General features: G+C 51.2%; 6 protein-coding genes across 6 annotated transcripts; 3 read left to right on the top strand and 3 right to left on the bottom strand.

Annotated features, from left to right (window-relative positions):
* Positions 1–450: 450 nt before the first annotated feature.
* P174DRAFT_369571 (autophagy-related protein 27) lies at positions 451–1607 on the top strand (the record flags this gene model as incomplete). Its single annotated transcript, XM_024822288.1, has 3 exons — positions 451–721; positions 796–1354; positions 1412–1607. The coding sequence occupies 3 exons, from the start codon at positions 451–453 to the stop codon at positions 1605–1607; spliced, it is 1026 nt and encodes a 341-aa protein (XP_024682399.1).
* A 230-nt stretch (positions 1608–1837) lies between these two features.
* On the bottom strand, positions 1838–4185 carry P174DRAFT_441056 (uncharacterized protein). Its single transcript, XM_024827214.1, has 4 exons — positions 3718–4185; positions 3443–3631; positions 2389–3165; positions 1838–2330 (listed from the first exon to the last, which is right to left on the bottom strand). The coding sequence occupies exons 1-4, from the start codon at positions 3778–3780 to the stop codon at positions 2190–2192; spliced, it is 1170 nt and encodes a 389-aa protein (XP_024682398.1). The 5' UTR covers positions 3781–4185; the 3' UTR covers positions 1838–2189.
* Positions 4186–5822: 1637 nt separating this feature from the next.
* Positions 5823–8793, top strand: P174DRAFT_441055 (ATP-dependent Clp protease ATP-binding subunit). The gene has a single exon (XM_024827213.1). It carries the CDS (start codon positions 5851–5853, stop codon positions 8632–8634), a length of 2784 nt encoding a protein of 927 aa, XP_024682397.1. The 5' UTR covers positions 5823–5850; the 3' UTR covers positions 8635–8793.
* Positions 8794–8845: 52 nt separating this feature from the next.
* Positions 8846–11261, bottom strand: P174DRAFT_512063 (SDR family oxidoreductase/polysaccharide deacetylase family protein; the record flags this gene model as incomplete). The annotated part of the gene is made up of 6 exons (XM_024831849.1): positions 11211–11261; positions 10864–11138; positions 10089–10668; positions 9383–10041; positions 8932–9308; positions 8846–8911 (listed from the first exon to the last, which is right to left on the bottom strand). The coding sequence occupies exons 2-6, from the start codon at positions 10967–10969 to the stop codon at positions 8846–8848; spliced, it is 1788 nt and encodes a 595-aa protein (XP_024682396.1). The 5' UTR covers positions 10970–11138; positions 11211–11261.
* Positions 11262–13654: 2393 nt separating this feature from the next.
* P174DRAFT_369379 (uncharacterized protein) lies at positions 13655–15020 on the bottom strand (the record flags this gene model as incomplete). Its single annotated transcript, XM_024822279.1, has 4 exons — positions 13655–14322; positions 14383–14516; positions 14576–14857; positions 14929–15020. 4 exons carry the CDS (start codon positions 15018–15020, stop codon positions 13655–13657), a joined length of 1176 nt encoding a protein of 391 aa, XP_024682395.1.
* A 4283-nt stretch (positions 15021–19303) lies between these two features.
* Positions 19304–21643, top strand: P174DRAFT_441050 (putative choline transport protein). Its single transcript, XM_024827212.1, has 6 exons — positions 19304–19811; positions 19870–19916; positions 19968–20047; positions 20104–20596; positions 20652–20760; positions 20796–21643. Exons 1-6 carry the CDS (start codon positions 19626–19628, stop codon positions 21405–21407), a joined length of 1527 nt encoding a protein of 508 aa, XP_024682394.1. The 5' UTR covers positions 19304–19625; the 3' UTR covers positions 21408–21643.
* Positions 21644–22297: the final 654 nt, after the last annotated feature.

The following is a 22297-nucleotide window of genomic DNA, read 5'->3' as shown; positions in this document are numbered from 1 at the left end:
GATCAGTTGTACTTCATACGCACCCGGGTGCTGTGGACCGAGGTGATAAGGAGCTGTCCTGCAACGATCGATCGCAATCCGGAGAAACGAATCCCCAACTGGTAGCATGAGTAAACCGCATCCATCTCGTTCTGTGTGCATCCAGCCAGCACAGCAATCTATCCTTTGATTCCCCTTTACCAATTTTGTCCACATATATCATCCTCCAGTATACTGCATCATAAACAAAGATTTTTCCCATCCTACCATCCAGACAACCGCCCAAATCGCGTTTCCGACTCCGACACTGTTGGTTTGTGACCTCACGCTTCTGCCTTCAAGACAGGCATTACCGTTCGTCCAAACAACAATATCATCCTTGCGCTCTCGCTGAAACGGCCTCGTCGATCGTGTAACGCAACACTACGCACTACCCTTCCCTCGGTCGAATCCTCGTGACATCCTTCCACGATGCGAATACAATCGAGCCTTTCCCCATCGTTGCTCTTCTCCTCCGCCCTCTTGACCGGTCTAGCCTCGGCGACAGGGTCGTTCGACTGCCGCAATATTATCGCTGAGGGGAACAAATACGACCTCTACGGCTTGCACGGCGTGCACACGATCTACCATGTCGACAAGGCGGAAGACTACATCGTGAATACGACCTACGTGCTGGACATCTGCAAGACGCTCGGCAAGGCCTCGATCCGGGGAGATCTAAAGTGCGGGACTTCAAAGAATAGTGCGTGCCGTGGCATCTTGGACCTGTTGAATTTTAAGGGGAAAAAAAATGAATGAGTGCTGACTGTGTTCTAGTCTGTGGATTCCAGTACAAGTATACTGAGGACCGCTTGGAGGAGATTAGCCATGCCTTCCCCATTGCCGGACTGGACCCCCTGGGTCACGGCAGCAAGGATGCTGAGGTCACGCGGCTGAAGGGAGATGGGCAGGAAGGGCTGCTTGTGAAATTGGCGGGGGGCGAGTACGTCGACAAGGACAAGAAGAAGAAGGATGCGCGGGCGGTGATTGAGTTCCAGTGTGATCCCGGCCGGTCGGGTCTGGAGGGGCTGACTTCTGTGGCGAATGGATCGAGCGAGGAGGAGGAGGAGGAGGAGGAGGATGAGACGCGCCGGCGGTTGATGGTGCGGGAGGATGAAGGCGACAAGAACAAGGACAAGGATAAGGAGAAGACGGACCCGTATGACGGGTCGGATCCCTCGCGCAGCCTGCAGTTTGAGAGTTTCGGGCCTGCCGACGACGATGGGTACGTGTTGAAGCTGAAGTGGCGGACGCGGTATGCGTGTGACAATTATGTCCGCGACAGGAAGGGCGACGGGTCAAGCCATTGGGGGTTCTTTACCTGGTTGATCATCATGTATGTTTGCTTTCTCCCCTCCCCTCAATCAACAGCTAATGCTAATGATCTCTACAGTCTCTTCCTCTGCGTCGCCGCCTACCTTATTTTCGGCTCCTGGCTCAACTACAGCCGCTACGGCGCCCGTGGCTGGGACCTCCTCCCGCACGGCGACACCCTCCGTGACATTCCGTACATTTTCCAGGACTGGCTGCGGCGGGTCATCAATACGCTCCAAGGGAGCGGGTCAAGAGGCGGTTACAGCGCGGTTTGAGGGGTTGGATCTGTGCCTTTTTTGTGGCAGTTGGCATTGGCATTGGCATTGGCACATACGTTGTGTTCTGGCTCTGTGATTTCGATATACGCCATTTTGCGTTCATTTGATGACCTGAGAAATACTGGGTCATGGGGATAGATAGTACTGTATGATGAATGAAGTCAAGTCTTTCAGCCTGTACTAGTGGCATTATGTATCATTCTAGCCTACTGTTTAGTTGACAAGAAGTTGGATAAATCGTTACGGAATAGTGCAGTATCCTAACACAGCTATCGCTATGACTATGACCCTGACAAGGGTTGATAATCTCCCTACACGCAAAAGACATCGCAGACAATCAAACAAATAGACGAATCAGAATCAGAATCAGAAATGCAAGTAGAAACACTCCGTGGAGTACGGAGTATGGAGAATCCCGAAATGGCGTCATCAGAGCTAAGATCTCATCATCGTCGTTGGCATCGTCGTGGGAACATGGATCATCGCAGGGGATGTCAAGTGCCAACCTTAAATACTGCTTAAATCCTCCTCGTTGCAATTTACCCACTTTTTCTGCTAGGTTTCCGCAGCGGCGCAAGCCTACACTTTCATGGCGAATTGCTTCAGGTACAGGTAGTCCGGCATGTTGCGGTCGACAGCCTCGCGGATGCGAGCCGCGGCCTCGGGGCCGTACTTTTCGCGCCATTCGGCGTCGAATTTTTCTTCGGATTTGGGAGGGTGCTATGGAAGGTTAGTTCCTTCTCTTTTTACACAAAAATGGGGGGAAAGGGAGTGCTACATGTTTCTTCGCCATCAGGCCCTTCGACTCGATCGCATCGTTGTGGAAACCGCGCCATTTCTCGAATGCGTCCCGCGCAATCTTGTGGTCCGCGTCGGTGTCCCAGCACAGCATGGAGGGATCGTAATCGAGCCCGACACTGCGGCAGAACGCCTCGATCATGGGGGCGGGCTTCTCGAGCATCTCGTCTGCGTCGATGACGCAGATCTCCGCGCCAGATTCGCGGCCTGCGCCCAGACCGGGGACAACAGGCTGCGGCTTCTGGTTGTCGGTGAGCTCGTTGGCGTCCTGTTCGCGCGTGGCGATGTGCGGGCCGACCAGGCCCTCGCGGCGCAGGTAGTCGAAGACGCGGCGGACCTCGTCATACCCGGCTTCGAGGGGGTCGTAGGTGTAGAAGCCGGTGACGTCGTCCAGGGGCGGGACGGTGCACCGGTAGTAGGAGGGGACACTGAAGTGCGGGTCGCGGATGAGGAAGGCGAAGTGGAAGCGCGACAGGAGCTCCTTGGGCATCACGGTGGGATTGCCTGGTTCGGGCTCCGTGTCGTATGGGTAGGGCTCGCCGGTCCGGGACTTGGAGTGACCGTTCTGGCCGGTCTGGTCCTGGCCGTTGCTGCCCTGGTCGACGTGGCCGTTGGCCACGCCGTTTTCTTCACCGGTGGTTTGTCCATTGGTGCCTACGCCGCGCTTGATCCTCTGGAGTGAGGGGGCAATGCTGGCAGGCTTGCCGTCGGGAGGCAGAAGGTAGTGGATAATATCCTTGATGAAGACTCTCTTTCCCTGTATCAGGTAAGTATCGTTGCGGAGACTGACGCCTTGTGGTTTCGGTTTGTGCATGGGAATCATTTAACCCAAAATCCGCGGTCAACATCTTGACGGAGGGTTTTACAGAGGGGTTTTTGGAGAACCGAGGTGAGTGTAGGTTTTCTCCCGGATATGGCCATGGCTCTCATCATGGCGGAATGACCGGGGAGATTACGAGAGAACGAGAATGAGGCAGAATAGAGGAAATCAGAGGACAAAGGAAAAACGAAAGGAAAAAAGACTAGGGTCGGACCTCGTTCTCGGCAGCTTCACGCTCGATTCTATCCAGCACCGTCTTGTAGGTCGATTCGCTGAAGCCGCTGTCTAGACGGGCCTGTTCATCATCGGCGAATCTGGAGCTGAGCCTTTCGGGACCATAGTAAAAGGCATCGCCAAAGGGCTCATGGATACATTGTATAGAATCACGGCGAGTCATAAAGACCTATGATGGAAGGGTCAGTGACTTGTCCGTCTACACTGTGCGTAATGCAAGGAGTACCAAGAAGTACCAAGGAGGGTAGTACTCACTCTTTCAAAGGCCGTGGAGCATGCTCGAGGATGGGTAGCAACAAAAATGGGTTTCTGCGACATTTCTGATGAGCAGATGTCAATGGAGTCGAAATGACAACCAAGGTAGCAGTTTGCAGTTATGAGCCGAGTATTACTTCAACAAGGGAGTTTCACCACCGGCGTCGTAGTCTACTGCTGTCCTTTTCTTTTCCAATCGTATACTGTACTGAGACAGCAGGGACAATCAAAAGAAGAAGAGAAGCGTCAACGTAATCCTATCCGACGATCAGATGGGTCAAGTCAGGATGGCGAAGAATGCTTCAGACAGAGAAGAAGCGGGAGTGACCAGGGGAAGATGAGCAAACTTTTATATGCAGAGAGATATGAGAGGATGAGGGGAAGAGTCGAGTTTCCTTTCTTTTTTGAATCGGAAAAAGTAAATCCCTCTTAGTTCAGTGGATAACCAAGTCAATTGCAAGAATAATAATAGTAATAGGAATGGGACAAGATGGAGATCGTCTGGATGGTTGAACCACGTTTAGCGACAGCCCGTCCGAGATAAGAAGGTCTGCCTTGAGGAACTGGAGATGCTGCTTCAATCTAGGATTTATCATTTGCTGGTTTGAACCCACTTGGCTAAAGCTACTCCTTCAGAAGAGATATCTCAGTGTCTGTCTGTGATTGTATGATTGATGCAAGACATTTATTCCACCAGGAATATTAATATCTGATCCCATCTGATGTATGTGTGTACATAGGGTCTGATATTTATCTACCCCTCCACATAATAAAAATTTTCGAACAGATTTGAGATCTACACATTTCCCCCCCCATGCCATGAATGATTCTCATTCGATTTTCTTCTGAAACGTCTACCTTGATTCGCCGCCTCCTACGTATGTCAAAAGGAACAATTCCGAGGTCTGACCAAGTAGTGGGATTATGCAGTTCCTGAACCACGGCCACAACGAGGGGCTTCCTGCACAACAAATCAAGCAGAAAAAAGTGGGGGAAAACAAGTCCGCAGGCGTTTTAGAGGCGAGACGGTTTCTGTTCCTGCCAATTAGTGTGCCTTAGCTTCTTTTGAGATACCAAGTACCTAGACTCCAGCATGACAGTTCGTTGGTCGGAGGCAGAAGACATCCCTGTTTTGCCCTGGATTGCTAAAAAGAACAGTGCAGACAGAGAGGGATGGGAGATGAACCAGAAAGAATCCCGCTTTGACGTCACGGTTAGGTATGTGGTGAGACTGAGAGGATGAAGCTATATACCACGATAATGGGCTATGGACTATCAATTCCGCATATTTCTAAAGTAACCAACCCTCTTTGAGCAGGACAGATCTGAGATTTTGACTGATAGCTTAGAGAGGTAGAGAGGTACCTGTTATCCTCAATGTAGAAGCAAACGTGGGGTGGATCATCCTCTCTGCTCTAATGGGCTGACTCGAGTCACTCGACACTGAACACAGTTTCGGGCGCTTTCCATTATCCTTTCAGCTTCTAACTATCCCCTATTCAGCCAGATTTAGGTTGAATAGCAGCGGCAGAAACGGTCTGATTGCTCAGTAAGACCGCATTGATACCTTAAATGTCCATCTTGGGTGTGTTGAACGACGCGCTTGTGATTGGTCCAGGGCAAGGCAACAAGGCATCCAAATGGCTCTGGCCGTCAGCTCCACTTCAAGCAATGGGTACATCTGACAGCTGTAGTCAGTGATACGGACAACTGCAATGGTAGTCTTATCTAATTTGATTTAGTAACCTCGTCAGTCAAATAGTAATCCCGAATAAGCAAAAAAAATTAAAATAAATTAAAATAAATAAAAATAAAAATAAAAAAAGAAAACACTCAAAATCCAGCTGCATGAGTAGTAGCTACGGAGTACCTTAGTTATAGCAAAATGTCCATTATGTCAGCTGTGTTATCACGTGACATTATCGATTGTTCTGGAAGGCGGTGGAATCCACTCGTGTCGTCATGGGGCAGAGAGGGGCGTCTCGATACTGCGAAGAATGAGCTGATGATACCCAACTCCAGGTATATCTAGCTCCCCTCTTGTCCGCGCAAGCTTTTTCTTCTCTTCTTTTTTCTGCTAAAGATACCCTCACATCAACATTATCATTACCTGACACTCAAGTCCGTTTCGCAATGAACGGTGCTCAATTTACAGACAGAGCCAACAAGGCGTTATTGGACTCGAGCCATCTGGCCGAGCAATACGCCCATTCTCAGATCCTCCCTATTCACCTCGCTCTTGCTCTCCTCAATCCTCCACCAGATGACTCGAAAGATCAACAAACTGCCGCACATCCCTCTCACGACTCTTCCACCGCTCCTCTCTTCCGTCAGGTAGTCGAGCGCGCCCATGGCGACCCTCAGCTCCTCGAGCGTTCCCTCATGAAGCTACTTGTCCGGTTACCGAGTCAAGATCCTCCTCCCGACACAGTGAGCGTCTCACCAGCCCTCGCCAAAGTCATTCGTTCTTCGACCGAGCTGTCAAAGACGCAAAAGGACAGCTACGTTGCCATTGACCACCTCATCCTCTCGGTCGTTCAAGATTCTCAGGTGCAGCGGGCACTGGCGGATGCAAATATCCCCAATGTCAAGCTGATCGATACAGCGGTACAACAAATCCGTGGTACACGGCGGGTAGATTCCAAGACCGCCGACGCCGAGGGCGAGAATGAGAACCTCAAGAAGTTCACCATCGACATGACCGCTCTGGCCAGAGAGGGCAAGATCGACCCCGTCATTGGTCGTGAGGAGGAGATTCGTCGAGTCATCCGGATTCTCAGTCGACGGACCAAGAACAACCCGGTGCTGATCGGTGAGCCCGGTGTCGGTAAGACCACCATTGTCGAAGGTCTGGCTCGTCGTATCGTGAACGCCGATGTTCCGGCCAATCTGGCCCAGTGCAGGCTGCTTTCCCTCGACGTCGGCTCGTTGGTCGCTGGTAGCAAGTACCGGGGTGAGTTCGAAGAGAGAATGAAGGGCGTTCTCAAGGAGATCGAAGAATCCAAGGACACGATTGTCTTATTCGTCGACGAGATCCATCTTCTCATGGGTGCAGGCTCAAGCGGCGAGGGAGGTATGGATGCCGCCAATCTGCTGAAGCCCATGCTCGCTCGTGGTCAGTTGCACTGTATCGGTGCGACCACGCTCGGCGAATACCGCAAGTACATCGAGAAAGACCAAGCGTTCGAACGACGATTCCAACAGGTCCTGGTCAAGGAACCTACCGTCTCTGAAACCATCTCCATCCTCCGTGGTCTAAAGGAAAAGTACGAAGTACACCATGGTGTCAACATTCTCGACGGTGCTATCGTTGCCGCGGCCGAATTGGCTGCCAGATATCTCACTGCTCGCCGACTTCCTGACTCGGCCGTCGATCTCATCGATGAGGCGGCTGCCGCTGTCAGAGTGACCCGCGAGTCGGAGCCCGAGGCCCTGGACAACCTCGAGAGACGACTCCGCCAGCTGCAGATTGAAATTCATGCTCTCGAGCGGGAAAAGGACGATGCGTCCAAGGCCCGGTTGGAAGCAGCCAAGCAAGAAGCAGCCAATGTGACGGAAGAATTGCGACCTTTGCGCGAGAAGTACGAAAGCGAGAAGCAGCGCAGCAAGGCGATCCAAGATGCCAAGATCAAGCTCGACTCACTCAAGGTCAAGAGAGACGAGGCGGAGCGGTCCGGCGACACCCAGACGGCTGCCGATCTGGAGTACTTTGCCATTCCCGAAACCAAGGCCTTGATCGAGCGACTCGAGGCCGACCGCATCAAGGCGGACGAGGAACGTCGTGCTCGAAATGGCGATCATGGCGAGGCCCTGCTTGCCGACGCGGTCGGGCCCGATCAGATCAACGAGATCGTCGCCCGTTGGACTGGTATTCCTGTCACCCGACTCAAGACCACCGAGAAGGACAAGTTGTTGCACATGGAGAAGTACCTTGGCAAGATCGTTGTTGGCCAGAAGGAAGCCGTCGCTTCGGTCTCCAATGCCATTCGGCTGCAACGGTCCGGTCTCAGCAACCCCAACTCGCCTCCAAGCTTCCTCTTCTGCGGTCCCTCCGGTACCGGTAAGACTCTCTTGACCAAGGCACTTGCCGAGTTCCTCTTCGACGATCCCAAGGCCATGATCCGGTTCGACATGTCTGAGTACCAGGAGCGGCACTCGCTGAGCCGGATGATCGGTGCTCCTCCCGGCTACGTTGGACACGACGCTGGCGGTCAGCTGACCGAGAGTCTGCGCCGTCGGCCCTTCTCCATCCTGCTGTTCGACGAAGTCGAAAAAGCAGCCAAGGAGGTCCTCACCGTTCTCCTGCAGCTCATGGACGACGGTCGGATCACCGACGGCCAGGGCAGAATCGTCGACGCCAAGAACTGCATTGTCGTCATGACCTCCAACCTGGGAGCCGAGTTCCTCTCGCGCCCAACCACCAAGGACGGCCGCATTGACCCTCAGACCCGCGAGCTGGTCATGGGCGCTCTCCGCGACTATTTCCTGCCCGAGTTCCTGAACCGTATCTCCAGCACCGTCATCTTCAACCGGCTCACCAGGAAGGAGATCCGCAAGATCGTCGACCTGCGCCTTAACGAGGTGCAGCGCCGTCTCGAGCAGAACAACCGCAACGTCACCATCCAGTGCACCGAGGAAGTCAAAGACTATCTCGGCGAAGCAGGGTACTCGCCAGCGTACGGTGCCCGTCCTCTGGCGCGGATCATCGAGCGCGAGGTCCTCAACAAACTCGCCGTTCTCATCCTGCGTGGAAGTATCCAGGACGGCGAGGTCGCGCGGGTGGTCATGCGCGAGGGGCGCATTGACGTGCTGCCGAACCACGAGGTTGAAATGGAGGAAGATGAGGAAATGGTGGATGAGGATGACGCGCTGGCTGAGATCGAGGATGGAAGTGGTGATATGGATCTTTACGAGTAAAGCTTTTGCAAAAGTGTTTCCTTGAATTCACGATAAAACGAGTGATGAGCTACGACTTGCTTTTGTCATTTATTGGCGTTATAGGTTGATATGGTTTTGTCTACATGCATGATAGTCTACAGACTTGTACATAGTGATGATAATCCTGAGTATATTTTATGTCTTCCAACTGTCTTACACCCTCGTAGTCTCATCAGTAGCATATCATAATCTAAGTCGCATTTGCATTCCTCTCCCGAAACCACCTCGCAATCTCCCCCGTCTGACAAAACTCCACCTCATCCCCCACCCCTTCACCCACCCCAACAACCGCTCCACCATCCCAATCACATGCGCCATGCCACTCGTATCCGGATGCATCAGCACAGGGAAGATCGGCTCTTCCTCATTCTCGCGAATCCACAGGAACCGGTCCCGCCATAGGTTCTCAATCACCCGCACATCCGTGTACCCGTGCGAGTTGGGCGCGTGCGGCAGGAATTGCATGGGGGTCATGTCCTCCATGTACCAGTTGCAGGGGACACAGACGAGGGGGCGCCGGTCTTCGTTTGCGGGCGTGCTGGCAGGGATCGGGTGCATCCAGGTAGAGGCGGGTTGGGAGAAGTCGATTGGTTGGAGGGCGGGACGGCGCGGGGCGAAGAAGGGGTGGCAGTCGTGGTCTGTTAGGGATGCATCTATGATCAATTAGCATGCGCAGCGAGAAGAGAAGGTTGTGTGAATGGGGGTAAATGAGGGGGGAAAGACGCACCATATTCAAATCCGAATTCCTCAAGGAGATCCAGCGTCGACTCGCGGAGCTGGTAGAGCGGCGCGCGGTAGCCCGCTGGTTTCTTGCCTGTGAGTTTAGTCGCGATGTCGATGCACTTGACCAGGACGTCGCGCTCCTGCTGCGGTGTCATCTGGTAGGCGCCTTCGTGGGCGTACCCGTGCAGCCCGATCTCGGCGCCTGAGGCGACGACCTGCGCGACTTCCTCTGGGAAGCTCTCGGCTGAGTGGCCTGGGATGAACCAGGTGCAGCGGTCGGCGATGTTGAGTTTCTTGAGCATGCGGAGCAGCCGCGGGACGCCGACTTTGGCGGCGAAGAAGCCGGCGGAGTAGTCGGCCAGGATGTTGTCTGGGTGGTGGCCTGTTCCTAGCCAGCCGGAGACGGCGTCTAGGTCGATGGATACTGCGACGCGGATCTTGTTGCGTTTGGGGGGTGGTAAGCTGCGCGGGATGGATTGCTTTGCGGCCAGGCTTGTTGTCTCCGGGGTTGATGGATTGCTCTCCTTCCAGAGGAGGCGGCCTTCCATGCCTCCGTCGACGCTGAGGCATTGGCCCGTGATATGGCCTGCTGCGCGGTGCGATGCCAGAAACGCCATGGTACGTGCGACGTCTTCTGGTTTTGCGATCTTCTTGAGGGGAACCCTATGAGTCCATCAGCGATAGACCTCGGGCTGGTTGACAGAACATACGTTGCTTGGGCTTCGGCCCACAGTTCCTTTAGATCATCCAGTCGGCCTTCGATCATGGGTGTGTCCACCCATCCCGGTGCGACGGCGTTGATTCTCGCCCTGCTATTGAGACGAACGATCTCGTTCTTGACACTCTTCACCAATCCATACTGGAGACCAGCCTTGCCGGACGCGTACTCGGCATGACCTTCCTGCCCAAAAACCCCCGTCTCACTTCCCATCACGACAATGGCCAGATTCTCCAGCTCCCTGCCCAGAGTCTGCTGTGCGGTTCGCGCAGCACGCAGGAAGTGCTTGATGGTGAGGAACGTGCCGCGGACGTTGACGCTATACGTCTTCTCCCATGTTTCCAGCGGGAGCTCCCAGATGGGATAATCATGGCTTTCATCGGTGATGCTGGCGTTGGCGATGAGGATGTTGATGGGCCCGAATCGCTTGACGGCGAGTGCGATGCCGGATCGGATGGATTCTTCGTCGGAGATGTCGCCGCGCTGGACGTTGAGTCGGGCGTAACTCTCGCCAATGGTGTCTGGGGCCTCGAACGCGCGGAGGTCATATGCTGTTACCTTGCATCCTTGGTCTGCATTCAGGTCTCATTAGCAGACTTCAATGTAGTCGCATATAATGACATTACGCAGTTCATCGACCAGTTCTGACCAATGCGCATTACAGAAATGGATCGCATTCTCAGACAAGCATAGTACGCTATGCCGATCTCTAGCTTACGTAGCAGGTACGGGGTTTTCGAAAGGCAATAAATGCGATCTACACCTACCTAGGAATTCCTGAACGGCTCGTTGTCCAATGCCCCCAGCAGCACCAGTGATGAAGACATGGAGGCCCTCCAAGCCCAAGAACGAGGGAGAAAGTTCCCCCGACATGTTGTAAGTTGCACGTTGCAATGCTAAGAACTTTAGAGCCAAAGTCTGCTAGAACCACGCCGGCGATGACGAATAAATCAAGGCAAAGTGCGGTTGGTAATCAATAGTGGCCGATCTCTTGCTTATCACTTTGGCTGTGCAGGTGCAGGCTCCTTGACGAACTACGCCTCTGAAATTAGGTACCATAAACGACGTGTCAGTGTCTACGTATCGGTGGGGAGAAGTACTCGGCAGCACTTACCGTGAGAAAAAGCTGCTGGGAATCATAGCCATCGCCAAGGGCATTTTCTTGTCTATCGAGTATTGACACGATGATCTTCCATCATCACGCAAACACGCGGGGCACAGCTCTAGTCACGTGCATTTGTGCTTTTGTTTACAGGTTCCAAATATCCATCTTCCTTTTCTCCGTAGATTACCCTGCTGGATACAAGAGTAGCCTAGAACTGCGCTCATGACTCGAAACTCCTAGTTCGGCTTCCCCCGACGGATAATTTGACGAGAATCACTCGCGTACGGAGTTATTATCAATGGCAAGACCGTATTTGTCAGGACTCAGGACCTGCAGTTCGCATCTAACCTAGCAAAGGCTACATAGTATATACTACGAAATATACCCACTTCGGTGTAACCGGCGAACAGGCACAGTGGCCGTGCGCCTTTGCCCGATCTACTCTGTATCCCTGCAACCTGCATCTTAGTGAATGCCGGTCTGCTCCATGGACATGAACTATGGATTCGCCAAAGCTGTACGACCACGAGTTTCGCAAGCCAGAAACTACTACCATCTCGCATAGATACATCCGATTGAGAGTCTGGGCAGTCATACTATTCTCGGAGATGGACAAACAAAGTAGTCATCCGGCTTTAGCACCGGACAACAGGCGAACCGATATCCACTGGACCAACCGACATGACATCCATGTTTGGACAGGATGTGTGTACATTTAGTCTAGTTTAGAGTAATAGTCCCAGCTAATCCTTGCGCGAAGGATGGACTCACGAGTCGCGACAGACTATGCGAACACCACGTGGAGCGCATGCTACACACTATTAGCGTGTGTGCTGGCCTAAAAAAAATCCTTCGCTTATACCCTTGACTCTTGAGACGGCAAAGTTGACAAACAATCTTGTATAAAATTCCAATGCCGATTGTCCGTCCCGGATGATACATTTTGTTGACACCTGCCTGAAAAGAATCAAGTCGTCCATATCAGGAAAATGAACAGATTGACCTTGACCAGCAAGATAAAACCAACCGTGGTTTGCAGGTGGGAGCGCACCCCACGGTCCTCAGCTTGATCGGTGTCCTTCCAAAGTTTACTAGTCTCCTCTCCACTCGAGCCTATCCCCTCAAGGAATTTCGTACCAAACTTGGCCGCAAGTCGCAAGATAACTCCAATCTTTTATCTCCGTAGATGCGGCATCCACTGCCAGTGGAGCTCAGCTCATCGACTTGTAGCTGATGCAGTGCTCGATTCTCGACACTTGCTAGTTGTTTCACCCTCAATCCCAAAACAAATAGTAATACCCGAGCTCGTACGTAAGTACCTAGGCAAGGTAACATTTTCATTCATTCCAACTCCCGGTGGCGCAACATGATCCGATCCCGATGGATGCTCCATCTTGCTTCTACTTTTGGCAGGACCCCACTGTAGGTACTAGCGAGTTATCGCTAAATCTTACCCAGGGGCGGAAAGGAGACGCTTACTTGATATGACTTAGTAACCTGCTGCCGTCTCGGATGACGCCTGCCGTTTGAGTATACGATCATCAGGTACGTGGCTGGTACGTGGCTAAGTACCTAGGTAATTACTCCGATGGTTGCTGGTTCTCTCGGTGAGGAGTACGGATATTGGACCAGGAATAGGTAGTGAGTGATGATACTATGCTGCTCATGTACCGAGTTTCGGCTTGGAATCAGGCTATCAGTACTCTGTAGGTTTGCAACACCGGTTAACGACTCCGGAGAGCCAAGTCCTTTGCCTGTGCAGCCTAATGCAAAAGATCGAGAAGATTTCCTGATCGAGAAAGGCGGCGGTTGAGAGTCGGCCTGGGCTCGTGCTAGAGGTTAGACTAACTTTATAGAATCAATCAGAATTGATTGCTTCACAGTTGTGAATAGGACAGTGGCAGGCGCGGAAGTGCAAATTACAAATTCCCTCTTTCAAATACAACGATACCGCACTGCCCCACGCTACCTGACGCAATTCCCGGGAGATCTGCAGGAAGTGGGAGTGGGACAATACATACCAGCTGAAAACTTTGAAACTTCGGTCATATCTGCCATTTTTTTTTTTTTCCTCATACTGCTTTTCGCAATGGCATTGGATGACCGGATTTGCGAATATTCTGGTTTGTGCGCGATCCTCATATTCGCCCTCGCGAATCAATTCCGTATATCCAGGGTTTGTGCAGGTAATCTCTGAAGATCAATCAATAATTGATTTCTCACCCCATGGTTGGGTTCGGGATTCCTGGTCTGCGGCCTTTTGTCACCTCCCTCCACATCCCGACCACGGCCGGACCTGGTACCCCACGAGTAAATACACACAATAAATCAAAAAAAGTCTTTGGGGTAATGGACATCAGTAGATCATAAAATGAAGAAAGAAGAAGAAAAGTATATACAGTTGTCTAAGTCTATGCTAAGAAGAGAAAAAAAAAAAAGTCGATCGTGCTTCATCAGGGCTGAGGTTGGGGACGGCCATTGGTGATCTGCGCATGGTGGGTGTCCCAATATTCTGGTGGGCGGGTCTCGCGCTCAATCGTCACCGTCACGTCTTGTCGGATTCTGAGAGCACGATCTGACCCATCATCGCTCAGGTCCCGCTCGTCGCTTTGGTTGACGCTGACATCGGAAACCGCTTTCTGATGCATAGCCGTGCTTGTGTTTGTGTAGTCTTGCATGTTGTAATCCCCAGACCGTAACTGACTGGCGGGTCCGTAAGCCCGAAGCCCGGATCCCTTGCTGGTCCAAGGTCCTGACCGATACCGGTCTGTGCCTCTCTTGGATCCCCCTGTCCAGCTCTTGAGAGCGGGGAACACATCGCGCAGCAGAGACCAAACAAGAGGAAGATTGGTGACGAGAATGGCAACGGTTGCTTCGCGGAAATACCAGTTCATGTAGACGTAGGAGATCAATGAGGGAACCAGGCAGTAGATTTTGTTCAGGACGGCCGCAACAATGACAAAAATTCCCATGCCGAAAAGGGCGAGAAGGATTACTTTCTGCTTGAGAGGAACCCGAACTTGCACCAGGAGCGGAATGGCGACAGCAAGCATGAAGATATCGGCGGAAATGGAGACGGCGCCCTGGATGATCTCGTAGTACTGGTACGACGAGCATTGGTCTTGTACTGAGTTAGCTTAAGGTTTCCTTCGCGATAGCGGTCATATGGACGAGAACTGACAGTCAGGCGTGGGTACAGCCCAGTAGTTGGACAGAGGCCTGCAGATAAGAAACAATGACAGTTCAACGGCCACGAAGCCGAGGGCGACGTAGACTGAAAGATAGGTGACCCATTTACGTGCGTTCAGGCCGTCGCTTTGTAAGAGCCATATTAGCCGTACCTTCGAGAAAAGGCGCCAGAAGAGAAGACCTACGTGATACGGGAATAAATCACCAGCATGCAAGCCTTCATCGCCCAGATGGCCAGAACAAACGAGTGCTCCGACACAAAAACCCATTTGCTTCCCTTCACCCGCTCAGCATAGGTAGCCGGCGTCAAATTCGCTATATCTTCATCGGTCATCAAATTCGAACCCCCTCCCGAGGCAACTTGATTTAGGGCAACACATAATAGCGTGTACCATAAGACGGCGAAGAGCATGAGATAGTCATCGACTTGAAGGTTGCGGATACCCAGTCGACGTATACGTGCGACACTATCAAGAGAAGGAAGTTAGCATCAAGCTGACAAAACGGCGCATCGCATTTTACAAGGCATGGTACTAACAATCGCAGAACAGTTCCCAATATCCCTACACCATAGAGCACCCATGTTTCCGTTGCAAAGCTCTTTGAAAAGTCCGGGCCTAAGCCTGACATGGTGTCGGACTTCAACCTGGTAACCGGAAAGAAAAAGAGAGGTTAGCTAAACAGGCAATCAAAGGCACCCATGTCAGGGACCATGGTGAGATAAATAAGACAAGCAAGGTACCGACATCGTGGAGAGATAAACTCTGGGTAAATCGGCTCATCGACTAGCGAAGACATACAACACCAGACGCCTGCCAGATTGGGGTTAAAGTCTGATTGCGCTGATAGAGGGGTTGGTTAAGTTAGTTGGCGATAATCAATCATGAAGTGAAGAAAGTATGGTTGATTGGATGTACATGACTGCGTGCATGAGTAGTTGTCCCGGAGGATTGGCAATGCTAGTTCCGTGGGCGAACCCCCGGGCCAGCCACCTGTAGCCAGGGCCCCGAGGACAAAACAACTCAATTAATGAGTAGATAATAATAATGACCCATGGCTCAAAAGATGTCCATACTGGCCAGTGGGGACACCAAGAGATGTGGACCTGCTAGGTATATTGAGACTACCGTGGAAGCATGGCACAATCGGCTAAGTGAACGAGGACGACATAAGATTGGCCGGGACCCAACAATGATCCTTTTCCAATCAGGGTTTCAAAAGTATGAATCAGCAAGATAATTGCCTTGTCAGCGTGCCTGGTTTAGCTCACGTCCTGGAATGAAGCAGTGGGATGGATTTAGTGTTTGCACGTTTGGCCATGCGAGCGCCACTGTCAAGATTGATTTGTTGAGAATTTAATCAATCAATCAATTTCGCTTCATCGAGCCCGGTCTGAAAAAGAAATTTTCTGTTGTTATGTTTGCAAGGTATGTATATTTGTGTATTTTGAAGTGAAACCTCTCAAGGTAACGTTAACAAGGTGACGACCTGCGCCGTCAGTGGAGAGTTAGCTTGATCTAAAACCTAGTGCTAACTCTAAATTGAGTTAGTGCTGATGGTCTTTTTCCTTTCTGATTGACACAAGCAGAACAGCTCCCATCCATGACCCCATCGTCCCACCTCCAGTCCGGAGTACTACCTCTCTAGTCAAGTCCCCTCCCTTTCTCGAATTTGGACTCTGGCCGATTCTGTGGTTCAGCCCCAGGTACTGCTCCATAGATTTACACCCGGATTCGCCGTCTTAGGTCGATCCTTCCCCTCAAGGGAGACAGTGCTTGCATCTGAGCGTGGTCGATCGTTTGCCTCAGATCTGTTCTTGAAAGAACTTAGGTACATAAGCAATTGGATACGTCTGCATAAGTGCATAGTCTGCAATTAAGTTCTTCAGACTCTGCAGAGTGCAGACTAACCATGGAGTACATACACTTGGCCAATTTAGTATCACCGACCGAAGCGATGTTGCCAGGATTCTTAGTCCAGAATCCTTGCATGCGAAGTAAAAAAATTTTCTAATCCCTGTCCTTTGTGGGTCAGGGGAAACTTCGTCGAAGCCGGCACTTCGCCTGCAATTTGCAAGCAATCTATCTAGCGTGCAATAATAGATTGCACTACTACTGTTCATTAATGTAGGCTTGCAACATGGCCGTGGCTGGCTGTCCTGCATCATTGCATGATGTTCCACAGTCCCAGCAGCGGTGGAGGCGACTTTCAGGTCTAAACTGACTGTGGAATCCGACCGCCCTTGCCGAGGAAAAGTGAGCATTACTGCGCCCAGAAAAGTATGTTTCCTAGTGCACGATCATATATGCTAATATGCTAGCCACCTGGTGCTAGCTCTCTTGACGCAGGCCTCAGCTGTTCCTGTTCCGATTTTTCTCTAGTCTAGACTCGAGTATGCGGGCATAGGACAAGCCTCCAACTATCAGTCATTATTATTGGTCGGCGGCTGATTTTGCCTGGAAATCACTGTCGAACACTCTACGGGGCTTCTCGGTCTCTGCGGTGATGGAAGGATTTGACGGTGTCTGAAGTAGAGAGACTATCTACGCCTCTCTAGCCTCTAAGCCTCCACCAGAAGGGCAGGAGTTTTTCCGATGACGCGGCGCATGCTCATTCATGCCTACCACCTGGCATTATTGAGAGTCGAGACTCATTAGCCATGGTAGTTTGACAGGCAATGGTGAGTCGGTTATTGAGTCAGTAGTGACCCGGCATAGGTGATCTCTGACCTGCACGCCATCGTTTTCATGATGCGCAATCACAGGATGATCCGGCATGAATTCCGACTTGAGAGGGCCCATAATGGCCCGATCGTTCGATATCGGTCGATGCTTAGCTTCCGGTGATATCGAGTAATTTCTCCGGCGTCTGGATGCTGTGGAATAACATGAAATGACGGATTTTTATCATTTCACATGAAACCCCAGGGCGCTATGGCTCAACGGCCGAATTCGACCGTGCTGTCGCCAAGTGGCCCCCGTTCTTAAATGCTATTTCAGAGAAATAAATCGCGCACACGAAGGAGTGAAGTGGACTCTCAGTATCAGGAATGCTAGATACATGTCTCTGATTCACGCCCCGTTGAGTATGAGTTTCAATAGTGCCATGACTAGGGGCTTAGCGAGAGGCCGGGTCCAGCAACCGACAGTTTCTTGGTTCTCCCAAATCGTCATTAGACTCTGGCAAGGTCGTATCCACGTAGTAGTAGCAGTGCCGGCGTACCTGACGATCTGTTTACCGTTGTTCTCATTCGGCGTCGAGAACGAAGAATAGATGTCCCACCAGCACTCGCGTGTTGCTTGACTTGGCCCCTTTACAGCGCTTCAATAGCGCCGGAGGTTGTATACCGGAATAGAACAAGAACAAGATTCTAACCTGCCATCCTACTCAGCGGATGATAATGATCATGATAACCGACGATGTTCCCAGCTCCACGTTCTCGACAGTTGCACGATATGCTGCAGCCTACCTATCCTAATGAGAGAGCTCCATCAAGCATATTAATAAAGGTCCATTGCAAGCTTGAATTAACTGACAGCTATATTGATATTGTTTCAGATTGACTAATAGCATGGCAGTTTAAGAGGCTGCTGCATGTTACTCTCGGTTCTATGATGTCCGAAGGATGCGTGGAAGTTGGAATAATGCCACTATTGATAGTCTAGAAATCAGCGGCGCATCCATCGGTACCTCCAAGCAAGTCAAGAGAGTTCACAGTGGACACTACTATTGCTCAACCTTATCGTTCAAAAGTTTCGGAATCAAAAGGCTAGTGTACGAAGTAGTGAGACAATTGGCCATTATTAGAGTCAACACCATACTACTGTAGCTGCTGGTGAGCACTCCGGTATATTTATGAATAGTATATTGTTGTCATAGTATTTCCACTACTCCGTACTGATAACACTATTGTTCCTGATAATTCGGTCACAGGACACCGTCCAGACCTTTTGCGGAATTCCTCTATTGGCTGCAACTGGAACTAGGTTCCACGCAATATACTTCCCTGTGGCAAGGGCGAGCCACGGGCAGACCGTTTTGCCGGACCAGCCCTCTCCAGCTACCGAGTACCTCGCAGAAATCGGTCGTCTGCGGCCAGCATTCATAACAAGTTACGGACTCAACAAACTCTGTGAACAGCTAAATTTGGCATCGAGCGTCGGAGTCATTCCATTACTTCAGCGACAAACTTAAAGCGAAAGGGCAGTAGTCTGTGACATGGTTAATCGACTACTGCCCTGATCAAGGAATTAGAGCACGTGAGAAGCCAAGGGCCCAAGTGGACTTTTCCTTTAAACTACTGCATGCCTCAGGCTATGGGTGGCCATATGAATAATTTTACATACTACCTACGTACCTAAGTCTGCAGGTTTGTATGCAGAGTACATGCAGTCCACTTTTCAACTGAATCGGTTCCTGCCTGTACTCATTCACGACATTGCCCCAGATCACAAAGAAGATATCAAAAGTGTGGAGATAGAGATATCTACCTGTCCCATGGGGCTCGGTTCCTCCAAGTAGGACCAGTGTTTGACTACGATCTCCCATCTCAGAGGCCAACTTCGCCGAAGATATCTGGATAGAGTCTGCCATCTGCTGAAGCTCCCTCTTTAGGAAAAGGCATCTCGGCGTACCCCTGTACATTTCATACAAGTCTGTTGCAACCATGATTATCATTGACCAATCACCTATGTTTTATCTGTCCCGCTTTTGATCGTCTAGCCTCTATGAGGAGGTTATAGTGAATTTTGATTCGCCCATCAATGCTTATCCCTGCTGCACTAGATCTGACCCCACACTTAGCTGTAAATACAATACCAATACGACGAGGGTGGTGGACAAGGGTGTGTTCAACCGGCTTGTCCTCCAGGTATCCCTCAGGATATCGAACTACTATAAACTGCTGACGGCCGGATCGACGTCCAAAGCTGATGTTGGATTTTTCTCTCTTCATCCTCCATCCGGACGGCTTTGGAGGTGATATATGCCAGCACCGGTCGATATCCTCTCATAGTCGCCATCACCCTTACTGATCTGCAGTAATAAGAGCGCACCTCCACATACCCGTACACGTGCAGGACACAGCCAGTGGTATCCTGCCTCGCCTTCCATCGACTTGGTCATCCAAAGCTATCTTGATAATTCGCCTGTGCTTCGATCATAATAATACTCGTCTTCATCCGGTCGCTCTCCGGTCGGTTTCAATCCCCCCGTTTTTTGATGGCATCATCCGAAATGGCAGCGGTGGAAAACCCGGAGAAGATGGCTGCAGTTGAGGCCAGCGCAGAGGAACGCCCTTCGACCGAATTGGTCAATGCATCCGGTCATCGTCAAGAGCTCGAACGAAACTTCAGCTTGCTCAGTATTTGTGCCGTCGCTGTTACTACAGGAAACACATGGATTGCTCAAGGTGGCAGTTTAGTATGTTCATCCTTGGCGACCAATACTACCTAAGAGTTGAGCTAACGTGTATTTCAAGGTCACTGCTATGTATAATGGAGGACCAGCCGGAGTTATCTATGAATTGTAAGATCGCTTTGGATCAGTCAACATCAGTCGATACTAACCGGAGTTAAGCATTGCTGTTTCCGTCTGTTACTGGATGGTCGCAGCATCTATTGCAGAGCTCGCATCAGCGATGCCTTCTGCCAGTGGTGGTATGTCGCGACTCTGCTCTGTCCTATCTTACGAGCCTCGCTAATCCGGTAATCAGTCTACCACTGGGCCTCGATCACTGCTGGAAAATATGGCCGTATTTGCGGATTCTTTGCTGGATTCTGGAACTGTCTTGCATGGATCCTTGGAGCTGCCTCCATGTCCGCCATCTTGGGCCAACAGACTGTCTCCATGTACGCGCTTATGCATCCTGACTTCGTCCCTCACGCATGGCACACATTCATCAGCTTCATCATCTGCACCTGGATGTGCTGCTGCATTGTGCTCTTCATGAACCGCTTCCTCCCCCACATTGGTAATCTTGGCATGTTCTTCATTCTTGCCGGTGTGTTCATCACTATCATCGTCTGTGCCGTAATGCCTCATGTCAACGGCCAAGCATATCTCGACGATAAGACAGTGTGGCGCACCTGGAATAACCAGACCGGCTGGTCGAGCAACGGCTTTGTCTTCGTTGCAGGAATGCTCAATGGTGCTTACAGTGTTGGCACTCCCGACTGCTCTAGCCACCTTGCAGAGGAAATCCCACGGTAAGTCGATCTCAGTCAAGAGTTGAGTGGCTAGTACGCTAACCCGGTGCTATAGGCCCAGTCGCAACATCCCTAAGGCCATCCTTGCTCAGATGTCTGTCGGCTTCGTCACCGGTCTGCTCTATATGATCGCCGTCTTCTATTCCATCAATGACCTCGACCTGGTCATGAGCAATCCCTACGGTTTCCCCTCGCCGAGATCTACCGCCAGGCCACGGGTACTCGAAGTGGCTCCCTTGGACTGCTGGTCGTTGCCTTCCTGCCCACTGTCATCACATGTGCTGGTTGCTACATCACCGCCGGCCGTACCCTGTGGACCATTTCTCGTGATGGAGCGACCCCCTTCTCCGGCTGGCTCGGACGTATCAATACCCGGATGCACAACCCTTTCAACGCAACCCTAGTCTGTGGTGTGATTATTACCATCCTTGCTTGCATTTACGTCGGATCAACCACCGCTTTCAATGCCTTCGTCGGTTGTTTCGTGCAGCTGTCCTCTCTTTCCTACCTCGCCGCCATCCTCCCTCATGTCCTCACCCGCCGCTCGACCTTCCAACCTGGCTACTTCTGGATGGGACGCATCGGCTACGTCATCAATACCCTTAGCTCCATCTACATCATCGCCTTCATTGTCATCTTCTGCTTCCCCTACTCCATGCCCACCAGCGCTGCTACGATGAACTACGCCAGTTTGATGACCGGTGCTCTGACCATCTTCGTGGCCATCTGGTGGTTCGTCCGTCGGGGCTCCTACGAAGGACCCAAGAACATTCCTCTGACCGACAAGGCCATCCTGGACGACGCGAAGTAAATGTGCGGTCCGAAAAGGTCAATGCTGGCATCGGATATTCTGACATTGTTCCATGAAGTCACAACGCGATGGTTCTGCCTTTCTCTCTGCAGTTATCTGCCTTCCTCTCTGCAGTGTATCGGCGATGATATGAGTGAATATTTTGGTGCGACTCATGATCTATATGTATTTTAATTCCCGTTCAAAAGGCTTGGTGCAATTATAGAATCACAATAATACCCCTATATGAATTTGAATCTTCAATCTATTATATGACACTCGATAGTATGTGCCTGCGAGCCAGCGCCTAAGAAGCAACCTCGGTCGTAAAAAGGTTGGTCAGCCCTGTGCAATAAGGCCTATGGCTGCGTGTTTCCCATTTTATCCCATGGTGCATCCTAGCCAGACAATGACACAATTTGAGGGGATATGCTTTATCTGTTTATTCAGTCCATGTACTTCCTTTCACATCTGCCAGTAGTTGGCCTTCTCACAGACTGGGCTCTGTCATCAATGAGCGTGTTCCATGCAAGCATCACCGTTCTTGCTACTCAGCTACTGTCTAGTGATTTATGATTGAAGCGACATCGTCCAGCCTGTAGTATCCCGACATGCGTCTGTGATAGTTGAACACGAGTGACACTTCCACATATCGCTTCGTAGATATATATATACAGAGTACACCCGACCACAACCATGTCTCACCCAATCATCCATTATCAGGACACTCTGAAATAGCTATAAGCCCAGAGCCATTTATAATGCGGCATTGGTCACTTATATCTTTTTATTTTGCATTGGTTTGATCTGGATTCTTTTTGCTTTTCTGGAGAGGGTTCCTCGTTGATCCCTGGGGAAATCAGGATGAGAGTGTAATCTCCATCTCCGAAGACGCGGGAATCAACCATTCA

The sequence above is a fragment of the Aspergillus novofumigatus genome, assembly GCF_002847465.1.
Source record: "Aspergillus novofumigatus IBT 16806 chromosome Unknown P174scaffold_4, whole genome shotgun sequence".
NCBI classification, from domain to species: Eukaryota; Fungi; Ascomycota; class Eurotiomycetes; order Eurotiales; family Aspergillaceae; genus Aspergillus; species Aspergillus novofumigatus.
The sequence above is the reverse complement of the archived record's forward strand: the minus strand, read 5'-3'. Positions and strand labels throughout refer to the sequence as shown.

Coding starts and splice junctions, on each gene's coding strand:
- P174DRAFT_441056 (XM_024827214.1), bottom strand. CDS start 3,780: ATGTCGCAGAAACCCATTTTTGTTGCTACCCATCCTCGAGCATGCTCC. Junction 3,632..3,717: donor GCTCCACGGCCTTTGAAAGA/GTGAGTACTACC, acceptor CTTCCATCATAG/GTCTTTATGACTCGCCGTGA. Junction 3,166..3,442: donor GTGAAGCTGCCGAGAACGAG/GTCCGACCCTAG, acceptor TACCTGATACAG/GGAAAGAGAGTCTTCATCAA.
- P174DRAFT_441055 (XM_024827213.1), top strand. CDS start 5,851: ATGAACGGTGCTCAATTTACAGACAGAGCCAACAAGGCGTTATTGGAC.
- P174DRAFT_441050 (XM_024827212.1), top strand. CDS start 19,626: ATGGCAGCGGTGGAAAACCCGGAGAAGATGGCTGCAGTTGAGGCCAGC. Junction 19,917..19,967: donor GCCGGAGTTATCTATGAATT/GTAAGATCGCTT, acceptor ACCGGAGTTAAG/CATTGCTGTTTCCGTCTGTT. Junction 20,761..20,795: donor CCATCAATGACCTCGACCTG/GTCATGAGCAAT, acceptor CCCCTCGCCGAG/ATCTACCGCCAGGCCACGGG.